This window comes from Hypoxylon fragiforme (assembly GCF_022984875.1).
Source record: "Hypoxylon fragiforme strain CBS 206.31 chromosome Unknown GGS25scaffold_4, whole genome shotgun sequence".
Classification (NCBI taxonomy): Eukaryota; Fungi; Ascomycota; class Sordariomycetes; order Xylariales; family Hypoxylaceae; genus Hypoxylon; species Hypoxylon fragiforme.
In genome coordinates, this window is record NW_026054759.1 from 3,679,823 (window position 1) to 3,696,950 (window position 17,128).

A 17,128-nucleotide genomic window follows, 5' to 3' on the forward strand; every position below is an offset into this window, starting at 1 on the left:
GTAAAGGGGTATAGGTCGGTAGGTATGCGAGTAGGGTTAAAGACAAAGCTTTTCCACAAATAGACCATAGACTTCCAAGGAAGATGCACGCAATGACTAACCAACATGAATATTTATTGGCTTGGGCTGCATAGCTTAGCTAGCTACCCAGGGACACTTCACGGGTTACAGTTACATACAGTCCCAGGCATAGCCTCATTCCGATTTGCCCGTATCAAAAATAAACCTCTAGCCCCCAATCCAATATCCCAAAGTCGTAGGAGGGGGGCGGGGAGGTCAGTCGGTCATCCTCATTCAAAGCTTCTTGAAACACATTCTTTAACACCGCGTCGTCTTCCGTTCTTACCTACCTACGGAGGAGGAAACGAAACGAAACACCTCCAAGTCCCCCCCGTTTCTTACATAATATAATATTATGGCATGGGATTCGCTACGTCGGCCGTTGACGTTCTTGCCAAGATGGAGCTTCTCACGATGGCTTCTCGTCGCCAGGCTGCTGCAGGCGGCGGGCACGCTGGTCACCGCGCTGCTGAATGGCTTTCTGCTCGTGTATACGCATATCAACCGGCTGGGCTTTGCTGACAGTATGTTTGCGCTGGAGTTGATGGTTCGTTGAATCTAATTACCTACCTACCGAGTTGTCAAACGTCGGGTCGATTAACGTATGGCGTATCTATCTAGGCATGTGCCGCGTTCATCTACTCCAGCATCGTCTTACTCATGCAGCATGCCGGGAGCCCACGACGAAGATCCAGTGCGGCGCTAATCAGAACGTTTCTCGTTTGCGATGTGTTGTTTAATGGGCTGATGCTCGCTATCATGACTGTGCTTGCTCGCATGGGACTTCCTATCGATTGTCATGGGCTAACACGGCTCGATGGTAACATCCTACTAACATTGCCTTTTTAAAATAGAAAATTCATACTGACATTAGAATAGTCGAAAAAGGCGATGCCCCAGACAACCCACCTCCTGGCTACGACACGATCCGCTTCGGCGACGAAGACCTTCGTAGAAAAGGGGTGCTGGATAAATACTGTCCCCTAGAGCGGAGCTTCTACTTCATCGCAGCAGCGCTAATGTACTTTACCCATAGCCCTTCTAGCATTCCGTTATCCCCCTATTTGACATCATTTACTAACGCCAACAGACTAACTTACATGCTAACCGTCACCCTCGGCGCCCTGCGCCTCTTCGAGATGCACTGGAAGAACAACTGCCGGATGGACCCGCTGTACGACAACTCGAGCGACGACTTCTACCACCTTGACCGGGTCCCCAAAGTCCAGAGCCCCGTCCTCAATAGCAGGGATGTCGAGGACATCGGCCCATCGAGCGAGGGCGTCCTCACGCCGCGGTCCAGGACCAGCCCCTCGTTGCAAACCCGGGGGATTGGGTCCTCGTCGTCTAATGAAGCAAACCGGGACCGCGTATTCCGCGAACAAGCGCGCACTCAGCCCCTCCCCGTCTCCCCCGTCTCTGCCGCGTCGCCGATATCCCAGGTCTCGCCTATCTCTCCCGTCCCGCGGCAGCATCGCGGTTCGTTCATAGGCACTGCTACCCTTAACACCGCGCCGGACACTTCGCTAGGCATCATGCCCATGATTATCGATCCGTCCACGGAGTCGGCTGCCGAGGCAGCGATGGTTACGGATGGGTACCGGCACCCGCGGCAAGATTTGGGAAGGCTAACGCTGCCCCCGTACTCGCCCGGCCAGGCGAGGGGGCAGTACATGAGTGGCCATGGGGACGAGTCGAATGAGATGAGGCTGAGTGAGTATGTTAAGGGGGAGAGGAGGGCGCAGGATATGAAGGATTCGGGGGTGGGGTTGTGAGGATGTGTACGTATAGGGCTTGGGTTATGAGTTACGCTATCTATTGGATGATGTGCAAGGGTTAGGGTTATAGGGACGGTGGTAATCTGCTTTCGTGCGGTTTTGATAGGTATTATGTCATTCTCATTAGCGACGGCGTTGGAATTGGATCTCGTTCCGTCACCGAGGTGTTATGTATGCTATATATTTTACCTCGTCAGGTACGCGGTAGATACACTCACGTTTCTACTAATCAAAAACATGTATTCAAGAGATTTGGAAAATCTGGGAGCTTGATACCTGGTTACCTACCTAACCTAGGTAACTAACCCCTTTCCAAGGTTCTTACCATAATACCATTCTTGACGCCCCTATTCCTATTCCCCCCGTTCCCCACTTCCCGACCCATTCCGAGCAATCAGGCAACGTTCCAATTGCTTGGAGGATTCAGTTATTACATGCACCCTAAGCCGGCCGACACTAGTTCAAGCATAGTATCTAGGCACTGGTACGGTGTACCTAGTAGGTAGGTAGATAGATGACCCCGCAATGTAATCGAGATCATCGCCTCCACCACCTCCACTCCTATTATCATCAGATAGCTGACGTTCCAAGCAAAGATCGACGACTATACATGGAGATGCAAGTCACGTAGCTAACTCCTACCGTTGTAATAATCTTAATACCATCACCAGGCTAGATCATGACCCCAATTTCGACCTACTCCAGGTACCTAAGGAATACCTACCTACCTACCTATCTTCTTAGTCACAGCTAACCCATACATCACGATCCCTGCCACGAGGACAGACAGAAGTCGATTTAAGCTTAAACTACCTACTAAGGCAGTTCGCCAGGAAGAGTGACGTTACTAGAGCTGAGCATCTAGGCACCTGCGCAAACAACCACACCGAGTCCTGGGGAATAAAGCTACATACCTATACCTGTCCTAATACCCAACTCTTAGGTAAGACCGTCTTAGGCCCGAAGGTAACTCCATCCATCACAAGGACCTTCCTTCCAATCTTCCCACCAGCCACACCCACACACAAATTCCACACCTACACAACCCACAAACACACGTGAGCAACAACCACAATGCCCACCTCCCCCCTGCGCACGCACCTCGAAACCGACGGCTTCGTAATCATCCGCTCGCTGCTCCCCCCCTCCCAACTCTCCGACCTCCACTCCGCCGCAACCCGCACCGTCGCCCTCGCCACCGCCGGCAGGTGGCCGCACGTGCGCACGGTGGGCAAGCAGTTCCCGCCCTGGGCCTGGGCGCCGGGCGTCGGGATATGGGGCGTCCAGCACCTGCTGCACCCGGCGCTGGCGGACGCGGGGGTGTTCGCGCGGAGCTACTTCGGCTCCGGGGGTGTTCTGGACGTCGCGAAGGAACTGCTGCTGCTAAGCGATGACGGAAGCACCACCACTGCTGCGGCCAAGGACGAGGAGCTGGTGATGGAGCTGTACAACCTGCTCGTGCGCCCCTCCGACGGGAGCGACTTTGCGCTGGGGTGGCACCGCGACGACATCCCGGCGTCGGCGAGCGCCGCGGAGGAGGAGGCGCGGCTGCTGGGCGGGCCGGCGTGGCACGCGCAGTGGAACCTGGCGCTGTGCGACGGCGACGAGAGCCTGGTCGTGGTGCCGGGGTCGCATCGGCGCGCGCGGACGGAGGGGGAGAGGGCCGCGGATCCGTTCGAGGGGGAGATGGAGGGGCAGGTGGTGGTCAGGCTGGGGGCCGGGGATGTGGTGTTCTACGATAATAATATCCTGCACAGGGGGGTGTATGACGGGAAGAGGGAGAGGATGAGCCTGCATGGGTCGGTGGGACATGTGAAGGGGGGGAGGGCGAGGGCAAGGAATGTGCTGCAGCATGCTGTTGGGGAGGTGAGCTTTCGTTGCTTTTACTTACTCACTCTAGTTTTCTTCTTCTTCTTCTTCTTCTTCTTCTTCCTCGTTGGTGAACATGTCGAAAAGGGCAGGTTATACATGTATAAAAACATCGAACTATCAACGTTGCACGCCCTTGACAACTCCTACCTATATACCTACAGTGGATAAACTTGCTAACTACATTGATACGACAGTGGGTCGATCGCTGCGACTTCAGCTGTCTGGACGAGAAAGACAGAGACAGAGCTGAGGGCATGCGCGCCAGACTCGTCAGATTAGGGAGGGAGAGCGGTGACGTAGGGTATTCGTTGACGGGATAATGCCATTGAGTCTTTCAGCTGAACATGGATGAAACATCAAGAACTTGCCAAAAAGAGAATCAGTGTCCAATTAGGCACCTACCTCGTAGATTAGTAGGCGCCTATGCTAAATTGCCTACATGTAATGCACAATCTCCCCTACTATATACGTGAAAGCTAAATATGTGCTGAAGTAAAAAAGTGCAAGCATGTACACCAAGTTGATATGCGCGTGTCCGCCCCCCCAAACATAACCCCCAATATCATCATGCCCCAAATTCCCATCATATTCGTCCGCGTCATCATGAACCCCCCTTTCCCTTTCCCTTCCCGAGCCCCTAAACCCTAGCGGTAATAGTATTGGGGACCCGCCAAACCGCGAAACACCCCCTCCTGACAGCCTGTCCGCTCTCGGCGGCCTCTAGCCGGTCCTGAACAGCATGATGTTGGCGGGGAAGACGTTGACGTTGTCTTGCCACTTGGCGAGGCTCTTGCCGTCCTGGTCGATCATGCTCAACGATCCTATCGTGTTGAGCGCGTAGACGTTGACGTTGCTTACGGAGCCCTCGAGCGACACGATGCGTGCTTGGCAGTTCTCGCCTGCTTCGACTGTGGAGCAGTCTATTTTTGGACGTGGTTAGTGCAAAATGCGAAACAAGAAAAGGGGGGGACGCTAACCAGTGCTGTAGTCGTTGAAGAAGGAGTAATGCCCGGCGCCATAGATGAAGACATCTGTGGAGTCGATGATGCGCAGGCCCCATGAGTTAGCGCAGTTTCCTGAGACACCAGAGCACGCCGAGGCGAAGTCGGGGTCTTTCAGGGCTGTGACGACGGGGAATGGCTTGGTGGCATCTGGTGTTGGCTGGTAGTATCTAAATAGGGATTAGCATTTGCCAAGATAAATAAAAATAACATTGTAATTGACGTACGGTGTCTCGGTTTGAAGCATGCTGGCGAAGATGTTCTTGGTGTTGGCAAATTGGTAGTTGTACAGGTGGTTGTGCTCAACTGCGGTGCCAACAAGCCAGAAGGTACCGACGGTGGATTCGATGTCTATCATCGTTAGTAACGTTCACGAGATAGGACGGATAAGGGCGCCTTACAAAGACCTCTGCCAGAGTAGACAGTAATCTGAGTGTTGGTAGGGTCTTCAATATCGTGATCCGCAGCCCTATAAAATGTTAGCTGTGTCGCCCGTTCGTTTGCTTGTCAGTGACAGATAACTAACCATAGCCAAGTGTTCTCCATGTACAAGTTGGTTGCCTGGGGCGTGACGTGCATCATCATGTACGCGCCGATGCACTTGGAGTCGATGTTGCCAGTTCCCGGCTGCTTGGGGCACTCAGAGACAGTGAATTGTGACCCTTGGAATCCTCCAACTCTTGCGTGAACATCCCACATTCCGCTGGGGGTACCCTGTGTGGCGAGGTTCCACTCGATGAGGATGGCGCCCGGGGCAGGGCCCTGAGTTCCCACGACGAAATCCGTGAACTCAACCTGTCCAGCGTCACCAGACTTGGCTCCGACTTGTAAGAGGGGCTTCGGGTTGCTCATATCGCTAAAGGTGCTGCCACTAGCCATGATGATAGGGAAGCCTTCTCCGATGATCTTGGCGCCTGCTGGGATGCTCAGAGTCGATGTGACTTTGTAGAGACCGTAATCAAGGAAGAGAACCTTTCCGCCGGAGGCAGCAGTGTTGATAGCATTTTGGAGAGCCGCGGTCTTTCACGTTCTGTTAGCAATCCTGTATAGTATCAAGATAGGAAAAGAAGCTTACATCATCGGTTGTGGCGTCACCCTTGGCTCCAGAATCGCGGGCGCTTACGAAATCAGACGCAGCAAGGTCCGCGTACTGCGGCTTAGATCGAGAATAGTAACCATTGTCGCCAAGGAGAGCGTTGGGCCTGTTGTTACCGTCGATATTTCCTGCGAAGGTCGTAGGTCCATCCGGCGAGTATTGGTGGCCTTGACCCCATCCAGCAATCGTCGTGGAGCCACCTTCTAGCACCGTGCCGCTTGGGCCCTGAATTGCCACAGGGACATTCTGGAGAGCCAAATTCTCGATGATGACGCTTCCAGCAGTGTCGGGCTTAGCACCGGTTTGCCAGGCAGTCGCAATACCAACCGGGGTGTCCTTGAATGTGCTGTCGATGACTGTAATAGAGCCCGTCGCAATGCCATCCGTGCCGTTAGCGGTGATATCAATTCCCTTTCCGCAGTTGTTAATCTGAAGGCCGATGTAGGTCCAACCCCAGTTCCAAAGTTGAATAATAGCTAAAGATTGATAGTCAGCAATTTAAGCTTCGGTCTCACACACAAGTATAAATAACTAACCAGTTTTGCAGTTGTTGAAAACCAAGTTCCTCATAGTGTATTGTTGGTTACCCATGGATGCGCCAGTAGCACCTCCATTAAACGTCAAGTCACTCATGAAACCACCAGAGCCTAGATATATTAGTCAGATGCCCCGGAAAGCACAAATTATTGTCGGAAACTAACCGCTCTCAATGAATAATCCAACATGAACCGTGCTGGCATCTGTAGGCATATTGAACTCGATATTGATCAAACTCGTCGCTTGCGAAGTTGGCCAATGCATTCCGGTAGCCGCCGTCCCTGGCGCAATTCCGGTGGTGTCAATGACAAAGTTTCGTACTTGGCGGTAGAACACATTTGTCGAAACCCAGTTCAAGTTTTCGGTATAGTACGGGTTTCCATCAATCAAACCAAACCCTTGAAAATTGCCGGTGGCCTTCAAAACTGGGCGGTTGCTCGGGTCGCCGACCATCTGCGTGAAGTAAGGGGGGACGATCGAAGATGAGATGAGATAGGTTCCGGATGGGAAGTAAACAACTGCTGGCGTTTTCGTGGTCGATGCCTGTGAATGTCAGCTTTGCTAGTACTCGAGGTGAATTCTATGATATAAACATCAACTTACACAACCTTGTAAGCAACGGTTATCTGGGGAGTTCATCGCCGCCGTAATGGCCGCGGTATCATCTGTCACACCATCTCCTATAATGATTATATCAGCTATCGTGGATCAACCAAGACCCAGATATTTCATGATACGAACCCTTGGCACCAAAATCCTTTACATTACGAAAAACTGTATATCCTGAACCACCGAAAGGCGCCACGCCTTGGTCTACAAAACGGTTAGTTGGCAGTGTCCTAAGGCAACCTTGAGGATATCCTCACGTTTGATGTCTTCGAGCCAGTAAGCATTAACGCTTATTGTAAGGCTGATGACAGCCCAAAGGAGTGTTTTTAGCTGCATGTTGAAGTCTGAGTAGTGTATGAAAACGCAGACTAGTAGAGATATACAAACTTCTCAACGTTGAGATGGATGAGTAGGGGGGGGGGCTTATAACCTAAATGGAAACAGGGTGGTGTGTGTCGTCACCAGGCAAACGCTCCTACAGCTAGCCATGTCATCCGCCGGTGATGAAAGGACAAGATTAGCGCCCGCAAGGTAACGTGCGCTGCCCAGCCTCTGCAGATGAGGGGCGGGACTGTGTGAGGCGAGAGGCGAGATGAGAAGTGAGAAGTGAGAGGCAAGAGGTCAAAAGGTCAAGAGCCAAAGTATGGACCCCCTGCCATCGAATAACCATGCTCAAGTAGCTGACTGGGTTGCTTCGGCCGAAGCGCAAGCACAAGCACAAGCATAAGATGTCACTAAGAATGTAAGTCTAGGGTGGTCGGAGAATAGGACCTGCCAGTTCAGAATAGAGTATATTGGGTACAATTTGTTAAACAGCTCCAAGACATGGCATTCTTCGAAAGAAACGATCCAGTGAGGTAGCATTGCGGGCGAGTTTCAGAGGTCACATAGATCTAAGCAATCGTAGGTATGGAGTAGATGGAGTAGATGGAGTAGGTAGATGAGGCATACTCTTGGCTAGTAGTATACAAGCTCAACAGAAGCATAGGTAGCAGTGAGCGGGGGCCGAGCGCATCGAAGGTCATCCTTTCATTGCAGCAGAGCCCAAGATTAGAATCTGTCGGGATCAGGCTCTACCGCGGGGGCAGAGTCTCCTGCTCGAAATGGAAAGTTCCTGTCAGGTACCAGGTGAAATGTGATAGGCGCGTTGGCGGATCTGACCAGGGATTGGACGATGTGGCCATCCTAAATTGGTCAGTGTGTTCCAGGTAGAAGTGGTTGTTTCAAGCATGTGATGTTGGAGGCTTGGAGCCGCGAGACATTCCAGCCACATGAAAACCATTCGGTCGAGACGGTGGGACATCTGACGCGGCTTTGGCGCGATGAGATCCGCCTTCTCGGGAATCACGAATTTCAACTAGCCTTCGACAGTGTTCACATTAATCAGATCCATCATTACATATTTAAAACTTTCAACCTTGGCTCTATACTCTTTGACATGGATTCGAGTGAAGAAAAGGCCTGGCTCACGGCGACCTAAAACCCACATGCTCTTGGACCGAGAAGCTGACAGGACAAACTTGTCTCGTTTGGTCCGTAGGTGAAGCTAAAGTTATTTGTTTTCTGCACTGCGTTGCATTGATTTCCCAGGTCATGGCCGGTAACCATCTGCCCCTGGCGTTAAGGTAAGCCATTTCATCTATTTTGAACGGTAGACGACATGAAGAAGAGATGAAATTTTCAAGAAAAGGGGACAAACGTGATCCAATACCTAAGCTAACTTGGCCATTAGTTGTGAATTCAGGGGGCGGCCCGACTAAGGGTTTCGATCAATCTACCTACTACATAAATAGGCACGGATACTGGGTAGGTCATTGGGTAGAGATCCGACAGAAAGGGGAAGGTGGTGAATCGGTCAAATCTGGGGGAGTTCGGGTTTCTCCAAGGATTAATTGATCCATTTTGGAAGTTGTTTTTTCCAAAGTCCGCGCGCGGCATGACTTGCAGACCTAACCTACTTGGTATTAGCACTGAGATAAATACCAGGATAGGTCAGTTAACAGCCGAGATACCTATCACCTGTAGTACATAGCATTGTACCCTGGAGTACATACCTAGTACATAGTAATCGATTCTAGCTAAACTGTAAAAATGCACTGTTCCTCGCTCTTTTGCTCTCTTTCAAGTTTCAATCCTTTCGTCCCATTATAATTGACATTTTAACACTTCAACCTTGTTTTCCACGATTCTTCTCCTCCTATCGATTCTATTTCGTCAAGACTTCTGACACCGGCTAACTTTTTAAGACTCCCGTCTCCTTTTCATAGCTTAAATTGGCATTTGCGCCGCAAAGCACAATTCATCATTCTAGCCTCGTACCTACCACATACTGGCACATAGCACATATCTGCATAGTATTGCCTGGCATGCATGCCCGATTTCCATACCCCGAAAATATCATTGACGTATTTCATGCGTGAGCGCAGCTGAACTCAACCTTGAACCTCAGACTTAACCAGATGGTTATTTATCAATCATCGGATTGGACGACGACAGACCTCTTGACTTCTCCATGTCTCTCTTACCCTAACCCATGCGAGTCGATCGAGTCGATCATCTTGTACTGACCTCTCTCTGTTGGCCATGATTTGCTATAAACCTAACCGTCCCCCCTTTTTTCCTCTTAGAAGCTAGATTCAAGCTTCATTCTCAAAATCTTGGCGATAAGGCTTGAATTATCCGGGGGCTTCCAATACCATTTGCCGACGTCCCTTTCCGTCACCTTTCTCTTGTTCCGCATCGATAAATATGTCCAACAATTGCGTTGGGAGGCTTTCCTCTCTCACACAAGAGGCCTATCATGTCGCAAAACATTAACTTCGCAACCTCTTCGCCCTTTTTAGCCCTACCTATGAAGTTGTCGAGATGTCATCCGTGATCATGGGATCCCATCATGAGGTCCCGTCATGAGGCTTTTTGTTTTCCATATTCGGAACTTCCAAGCAATCAAAAGCGATGGTAGAAATATTTCAGCCACTGCCGATCACCATACCTTCAGTTGAGAAACTAGCCTAAGCAGAGGTCTCGCAAATAACCAATCCTATGCCTCTCTTTGTGATTATCCGTCCAAATATACCAAAGAAAGTGGTTGAGGACCCACCATCTCTAATTGATCCCAGTGATGGTCATTGCTGCAGTGATACCTTGGCACTACGGTTCTTGGTCTGCGGGTTTTGGTGAGATCCGGGGTTCGCTAAATGGGTGTCGTAGCATCTAATAAAGCAGCAAAGATAGGTTTATATTACATGAAGTCTCCGGACATTGAACATGAGCGGAAACGTATCATCAGATTGAGAGGAGCTTCCACGAGTAAAGCATGGCATGTGTGCCAGCGCATTCTTCGAGTTATACGCCCAAGTTGCCGTTCTAAACTACACCTCTTTTCAAGGCGGCTCTCCCCCCGTTTTTGTTCTTCCTCTTTCTGGTCTCGGTTGTTGAATATTGTCTAGATCTTGAGGTAGACACACTGAACACACAGGACACATATATGTTTAGGGTGTATGGTGTAGGTTTAATGTTGTATTGCGTAGGTTACTGGTGCTCTAAGCGAATGCGCACTTCCAAAGTTCCCAAGTTACACAGACCATATGTACCCGTTCAAATGATGAATTATTGATATGTACTCCGCATCCAAACTCCCGCCAATCCTACTCTTGTTTTCCCCCAGTTCCCCAATTCCATCAACTCCACACACTCGGGTAATCTGTAGTAGGTATTAGTGCAGTTTGCCGAATTCCAAAGGGGTGCTGTCTCCAAGAATTTCTAAATTGTATCTGCTATTGTTAGGAGCATTAAAGATTTATTGTTGGTGCCAACATTGAAGTACATTATATGTCATAGCTACTATGTATCTAGGTATACACCTATTTATATGCAAGCTGCAATGTGCAATGTTGTTCTTCTACATATGTATGTATTAGTCCCCTTTCATGCATTTGTATCGGAAAGATAAAGGTGACTAAAATGCCTCCCTACAGCTGCCGCTTGGATCTATCCATAAAAGCTATCAACAATCTTCCCCTCTTTGCCTAGCCCCTTCGGCAAACAAAGTTTGTATGTAAGTAGGCCTATGCCGATCATTGCCCCAAGAGATTATCATCTGAGAGAGATCACGCTATCGGAATGCCATGGTCCATTAAAGTTCCAGTCACAACCACGGGTGAAATATGCGTTACCGTGTAACTCAATTTGTCTGCATCTAGGCATTCCAGCCGGTAGATGATGCTTGCTGGCCAATGCCACAATGACGACATATATAATAAGCTCAACTGTGTTCATTCTTTTATTACTCATTTCTTACTTACCTACCCTCGTTTTATTATATTTGCAGCGCCAATTGAAAATTTGCGGATCGATATCATCGACGGTTAAACGCGTGGGGTGCTGCTCATTGCTCTTCACTCCAGCTTTCTACCTTACCTAGGTATGTACCTGGGGAATGATTTTCATAAAGCCTTCATCCTTGCATTTATTGATTAGGTGTATAGCATCAATGATTATGAGTATAAGAAATTCATATTCTCTCTGGTATGGGAGTATTTATAGGCGTATTAGACCAATGTAGATATCTACTATGTAGTAAGCTTAATGAGTACCTATTTAATAGGTTGGTAGGTTAGACGTACCCAGGTTTCAATAAATCAATGTCAATTTATACATACATGTATACCGCTGTGCTTACCTACATACCTACATAACTACCACATACCTGCATAGGTACATACTATGTATGTATGTATGTAATATCCAATATCACCCAACATCAATAATACCGACTATTGTATTCTCACGAGCTCGTTACTCGCTTTACACCGAGCTAATTGGTTCCCCCGCCCCCCACATTATGCTAGAGCTCCAGGGCTACAGCATGGTATTTTCTCCAATGCGGAGACGGTACCGAGGGGCGCTATGGCACAAGTATGGGGTTTTCTGACCAGGGGCTATCTTAGTATGTATCTTGCTGCGGGCTGTTATCCATGTTCTGTCTGGGGGGGCGGGGAACGCAACCTCCAGATTCTACAACCTAATGCTTGCTTTCGTTGACCAGCTTAGCAATATGTATGTAGAAGAAGCTTTTGCTCCAATTAACCATTGGCCAATTAAACAATGACCATTGGTTAGTGATATGTCTTGATTTCCAATAACTTATTCCCTCTTGCTCTCATATTCAGGAACCACATGTAATCATATGCAAATCCTGATCCTATTACACTTAGGTACCTACATAGATAACTAGGTGGGTTAGCTAGAAGGCTAGAAAGATAATGAGCAAAGGTGAGACTCACTCAGTCTGCAGCCACCAAAAATACCGCCTGCAACTCACCTGGCTTACCCATTCCTAATTTGGTGTTAATGGGATTGACCCATCGATAACATGATGGGTTCATGTAGTATGGAGTACATAACAATGGAGCAGTACATATGGAGTATAGACTCTAGAGTATGGAGTACAGATGAAAAGTTTGAACTTGAATGCCTGGATAATGTAGACAACATCGAATGCTACTACATATATAATACAAATGTCACTGGGTAGGTACGTACGGGCGTAAGGTTAGGTAGATAACTTAGGAAGGTTCAACATAAGAAACATTGAAGGTGCAAAACTACTTTCTCTTTCTGTTCGAGTTTCACCTATGAGAGAGGCTCGTTAGCTAACCTACATGTACCTACCACCAATGCAATTACCGGACAGCTAGGTACCTTACCTACTATCGTCGCAGGTTGTCTCTCACTAACCATTAACACTAACACTAACACTAACGGTTTTCCCCCATCTCCGCATCCCTACCAGATCATCCTCCCCTCTCTCCTCCATTCTTCCTCCACACACTCCTCATCTTACACATAAACAATTCAACTCAACCCCGAATTCAACCATCATCTATCATAATCGCTTTACACCATTTCATCTTATTTTTCGGATATTATTCATTCGAGCCCTTCATCTCTCTATTTGCCCTTCAATTTCCATGAAGAATATAGTTTCTTCGCCCAGTTTCTACATGAGCACATAGCCACTCTCAATTCTGAATTTTCGGTTGCAGCCTTTCGCAATACCATACTTGTCCTCCTCTCCGCCTCTCCACACGCCTTCCTCCTCCTCGGTACTCTCCCCTTTCTCCACGCCAAAAAATATAATCAATTAATCCGCCAGTAAAAGTTCACCTTGCTTCGGTTAATAACTTATCTGTCTCGGTCATCATCTAAGAGAGGCGCGTCTGGTCCCGGCCTTTCTCTATCACTGGGTGTGCCAACGGTTACCTCAGCCCTATTAGTTTTGTACGGCCAGGCAGTCACACAAACTCTGGTATCCCTCAGGTAACGAGCTTTGTTGGGGCACGCGAAGTTGGCCGCCATTTCGGCGAGTGGTCGATCTTTTGGGGAAAAGCAAACAATGGTGAAAGACTCACGCTACGTACCGAGTTATACTAAGTGTCGACTGATACTACCATCACGTCCATGAATTCATCCATCAATCTTCCACCCTGCAAGACGTTCATTCCTCTTTCCGGCATAACCTCCTGGCCCAGGACCTCGTTCCCTTTCTGCCTACCCCCACTTCCAGGTGCTGCGTGACTTCTTTTGCATTGCACCCATATTTTCTACAGGGAACTTACCTTATACTAATTACCATTCACTTATCCTGACCCCCAATGCAAGCCATGCCGTCTATAGAAGGCTCTGGTGTAACTGGTACTGCCGATGAAAACGTGGAGGGCCGGCAGCAGAAGCCTAAGACCCTACCATGTAAGTTTTGCGACAAACGTTTTAGGTAAGGCAGCCAGAATCTGTTTCTATCTTCTCCCATCTAGTTCTCCTTCCGTTGGCAATTTACTTTACTTACACGATTATCTCCTGATTAGGCGTGTTGAGCACGTTCAACGTCATGAGCGGACTCATACTAAAGAAAAGCCCTTCTCTTGTGGATGGGCTCGATGCGGGAAGACTTTTGGGCGTCGGTTAGTTAAATTTATTTCGTTCCCCCTTTTACTTTTTATGTTGGTACGTGTGGCGGCCGATTTTGAGCTCTCCACCACTGCCCAACCATTCAACGTCTTTCGTGGGCGCTAAACAACCCCCATCCCCCTCACAACTTAGATACACACAGCACATACATGGGCTTAACACATTCTTCCCCTCCTCCACAATCGTCACTCGTCGAAGACTAGCGCACACGCCCTCATTCCCCCGTTGTATCCCCGTGAATATGCTTATATGGACATCAGGGATCTTCTCGTCCGTCACGAAAAGCTCGTGCATCTTAATGAGGGTTCTAATAAGGATGGTAACCGCGTCCGGAAACCGTCGACGGCCGGTGCTGCCCAACCGCCGCTATCAACCGAAAACCATGTCGAGTCTAAAATGATGGGTGTCCGGGCTCATCCGCAACATTACCACTCTGATTCTATGTCTTCGTCCGTGGCTGTCCCTCCGCTCGCTCCGGACCCTCGCCATTCCTCCCGAGCCGCGGCCTGCAACCTTGATCTTTTATCTGATGCTGCTACCCAGATTGCCTCCGCGAACGAGGTGAACTCGATGCAGCCGATGATGTCCGATCTCGGACAGTCAGGGGGTGCATTGGCGCGAATAAAGTCGTATGACGAGCCTATGCCGTATGCTGATCGTGGGCGTGAGCCTGAACAAGTGGCTATGTCTGTAGGATTGCCAAACCCAACAGCGCCGCCAACCTTCGACGATTATAATCTCTTCTTGGACGATTTCGCAACTTCATCTCACTTTCTTCCGCAAGGGTTTGAGGTAGATCAAGGTATGAGTATCTGGCCGCGGCATATATCAGATATTCATCGAGCCGGGCTCTCAAAGCCATCGTCTCAATTTCCTTCCCGTTTTCCATCGGTAGCGCCAGACCCGAGAGATCCATCTGATGGCAATAGCAGGATACATGACGATTCGACGAGAGCACAGCCTATGAGGGTTTCTGCTATGGACCATACTGTTATCAAAAATAGGCTAGATGAATTCTCGTCTGTTTTACCAACTGATTTCGTATTTCCTTCTCGCCATACCCTTACTCGCTTCCTCGAGGGATATGTAAGCGGGTTTCACGATCATCTACCGATTCTACATCTGCCAACGATTATGGCCGCTGAATTAGCTCCGGAATTATTGTTGGCTATTTTAGCAGTAGGTGCGCAGTATCGATTTGAAAGTCATAGGTCAAATGCGTTATGGTACGCAGCCAAAGCTGTAGCGCTCGAGCAGATCCGACGCCGCCATAGTCACGAAGTCCATGGATTGTTTCCAACACCAGCCGCGTATAGCCCACACTCCACACGACCATCGCCAAGTCATGGATTTCGTCATTCCTTTAGCTCCGTTCAACAAGAGCGTTCGATGACTCAAGAGACACATCGAGAGCCGTAGTAAGTAGACCTACTCGTGTATAACTCAAGCTTTTCTTCTCATCACCTTGGATATATCACTAACCTGGTGAATCCTTCAAGTTCTCCTAATACACTACAATCTCGCATGGAAACCATACAGGCTCTTTTGTTACTCTTCGCCGTTGGACTCTGGGGTGCTAAGGCCATCCTACGCGAAGCTTTAGCACTTCAAAGCCTGCTGGCTCTCCTAGTGCGCGAAGAAGGGCTTTTATCGGAATCCACGCAAACGGCTGACTGGGAAGCATGGGTTCGGATAGAAGGAGCTAACCGCACGAAGCTCATCGCATACTGTTTCTTCAATCTTTGCAGTATTGCTTACAACATGCCACCTTTATTGTTGACTTCGGAGCTGAATCTTATTCTCCCGCACTCTTCGAAATTGTGGAGGGCGGAAACGGCTTGGCAATGGCAAGAAGCTCGTCAATCTTTCCCTAGTATGGATATCTCCCTCCAAGACGCCTTCTCGAGATTATTTAGTCGCCCCCCACAAGGCCCACCGGCGTATATGTCTTCCCTGGGTAATTATATCCTCATTCATGCCATATTGCAACACATATTTCTCCTGAAGCAGACATCTTTCAATGCTGTGTCGCTGTTTGGTGGACTGCGCCAAGATGACGTCGAAGATTGCTTCCAAGCCCTGAGGATATGGCAGATGAGTTTCGAGCAGCACCAAGCGCGAGTGACAGAAGGCGGTCACCAGAACGGCCCCGATGCATTTCCAGGAGGGCCAGTCGCGTACAACTCGACTGCACTATGGCGGCTGGCATCCATTCGGCTGTATACAGATTTGAGTCCTAGTAGGACTCTCGAGTCAAGGGATGCGGGCCAGATTGCGCAAGCATTCCACGATGCTCCATATCTTGTTCGTAGCGGGCGTCTCAACCGGGCTGTATTTCAAGCTATACATGCATTGTCGATGTTAGTTAAGGTCGGCGTCAACTACGTTGCAAGGAGAAAATCCACTGATTGGAGTATGCAACATTCACGTAAGTGCCTATGGAAGCCCCAGGACAAAATGTGCACAAGGTATAGATGATCTGACCCTGATACAGTCTGCAATCTCGAATGCGCCATCCTCCTCTCCAAGTGGTTAATGACTCTTGCTTCGATTGGACCGACGGGTGCTTCTCCTGAGCCCGATGAACGAAATCTTCTGGAAATGTTGCGGCATATGCTGGACGAGACTGAGTTCGCAGTACCCATCGACCCATCACTTTCAGGGGGAGCGCCTGGACCCGGACAATCTAATATGGACATTGCCGCAAATGATAGTACGAAATTACGACAGCTTGCGGTAGCAGTAATCCGTCTGTGGGCAGAGACGTTCAAGGGTTCGCACATTTTTGACCTCGTCAAAGTAGTTGGTGCTGGTCTCGAAGGGTATGCCGATTTATTGGAGAAGCCGCGGGATAGAACACCGCTGGGTCGTATGCAAAATCCCGGCCTAGGATGATCTGATTTTATTGCTGCGAATCCTACTGAAATCGCTACTAGGTGGCGGTTTAACACTCGCCATTAGTTGGCGACCCTTGACCATTGGGTAAATACTGGATTAGATGCCCGTCACCAAGCAAACTGGCTAGATACGAGCGCTGCATGGATCTCAGCCACCACAGGGCGGTCAATGCCGAGAATCGATATAATAGTCATATATCAGCCCCACGAGGTTGAAGCTCGGCACGACAAACGACCATGCTAGGTTTCTCATGCATCACCATTCATATCTAGCCGCACATGAGCATCGTCGCAAATCTACGATACCGA

At 49.2% G+C, this 17,128-nt stretch overlaps 5 protein-coding genes across 5 annotated transcripts; 3 read left to right on the forward strand and 2 right to left on the reverse strand.

Annotated features, from left to right (window-relative positions):
• Positions 1-210: 210 nt before the first annotated feature.
• Positions 211-2,286, forward strand: GGS25DRAFT_257094 (uncharacterized protein). The gene is made up of 4 exons (XM_049257251.1): positions 211-607; positions 682-880; positions 940-1,081; positions 1,151-2,286. The coding sequence occupies exons 1-4, from the start codon at positions 416-418 to the stop codon at positions 1,833-1,835; spliced, it is 1,218 nt and encodes a 405-aa protein (XP_049118327.1). The 5' UTR covers positions 211-415; the 3' UTR covers positions 1,836-2,286.
• Positions 2,287-2,912: 626 nt separating this feature from the next.
• On the forward strand, positions 2,913-3,989 carry GGS25DRAFT_521155 (phytanoyl-CoA dioxygenase family protein; the record flags this gene model as incomplete). The annotated part of the gene is made up of 2 exons (XM_049264004.1): positions 2,913-3,637; positions 3,905-3,989. 2 exons carry the CDS (start codon positions 2,913-2,915, stop codon positions 3,987-3,989), a joined length of 810 nt encoding a protein of 269 aa, XP_049118328.1.
• Positions 3,990-4,154: 165 nt separating this feature from the next.
• GGS25DRAFT_257088 (glycoside hydrolase family 55 protein) lies at positions 4,155-7,457 on the reverse strand. The gene is made up of 11 exons (XM_049257250.1): positions 7,211-7,457; positions 7,086-7,157; positions 6,948-7,024; positions 6,509-6,887; positions 6,344-6,454; positions 5,787-6,283; positions 5,238-5,731; positions 5,113-5,180; positions 4,939-5,062; positions 4,688-4,881; positions 4,155-4,630 (listed from the first exon to the last, which is right to left on the reverse strand). The coding sequence occupies exons 1-11, from the start codon at positions 7,287-7,289 to the stop codon at positions 4,431-4,433; spliced, it is 2,295 nt and encodes a 764-aa protein (XP_049118329.1). The 5' UTR covers positions 7,290-7,457; the 3' UTR covers positions 4,155-4,430.
• GGS25DRAFT_257192 (uncharacterized protein) lies at positions 7,380-8,077 on the reverse strand. The gene is made up of 2 exons (XM_049257252.1): positions 7,905-8,077; positions 7,380-7,687 (listed from the first exon to the last, which is right to left on the reverse strand). The coding sequence occupies exons 1-2, from the start codon at positions 7,976-7,978 to the stop codon at positions 7,471-7,473; spliced, it is 291 nt and encodes a 96-aa protein (XP_049118330.1). The 5' UTR covers positions 7,979-8,077; the 3' UTR covers positions 7,380-7,470.
• A 5,541-nt stretch (positions 8,078-13,618) lies between these two features.
• Positions 13,619-16,817, forward strand: GGS25DRAFT_521157 (uncharacterized protein; the record flags this gene model as incomplete). The annotated part of the gene is made up of 5 exons (XM_049264005.1): positions 13,619-13,703; positions 13,820-13,911; positions 14,121-15,340; positions 15,422-16,350; positions 16,417-16,817. The coding sequence occupies 5 exons, from the start codon at positions 13,619-13,621 to the stop codon at positions 16,815-16,817; spliced, it is 2,727 nt and encodes a 908-aa protein (XP_049118331.1).
• Between the last annotated feature and the right edge of the window lie 311 nt (positions 16,818-17,128).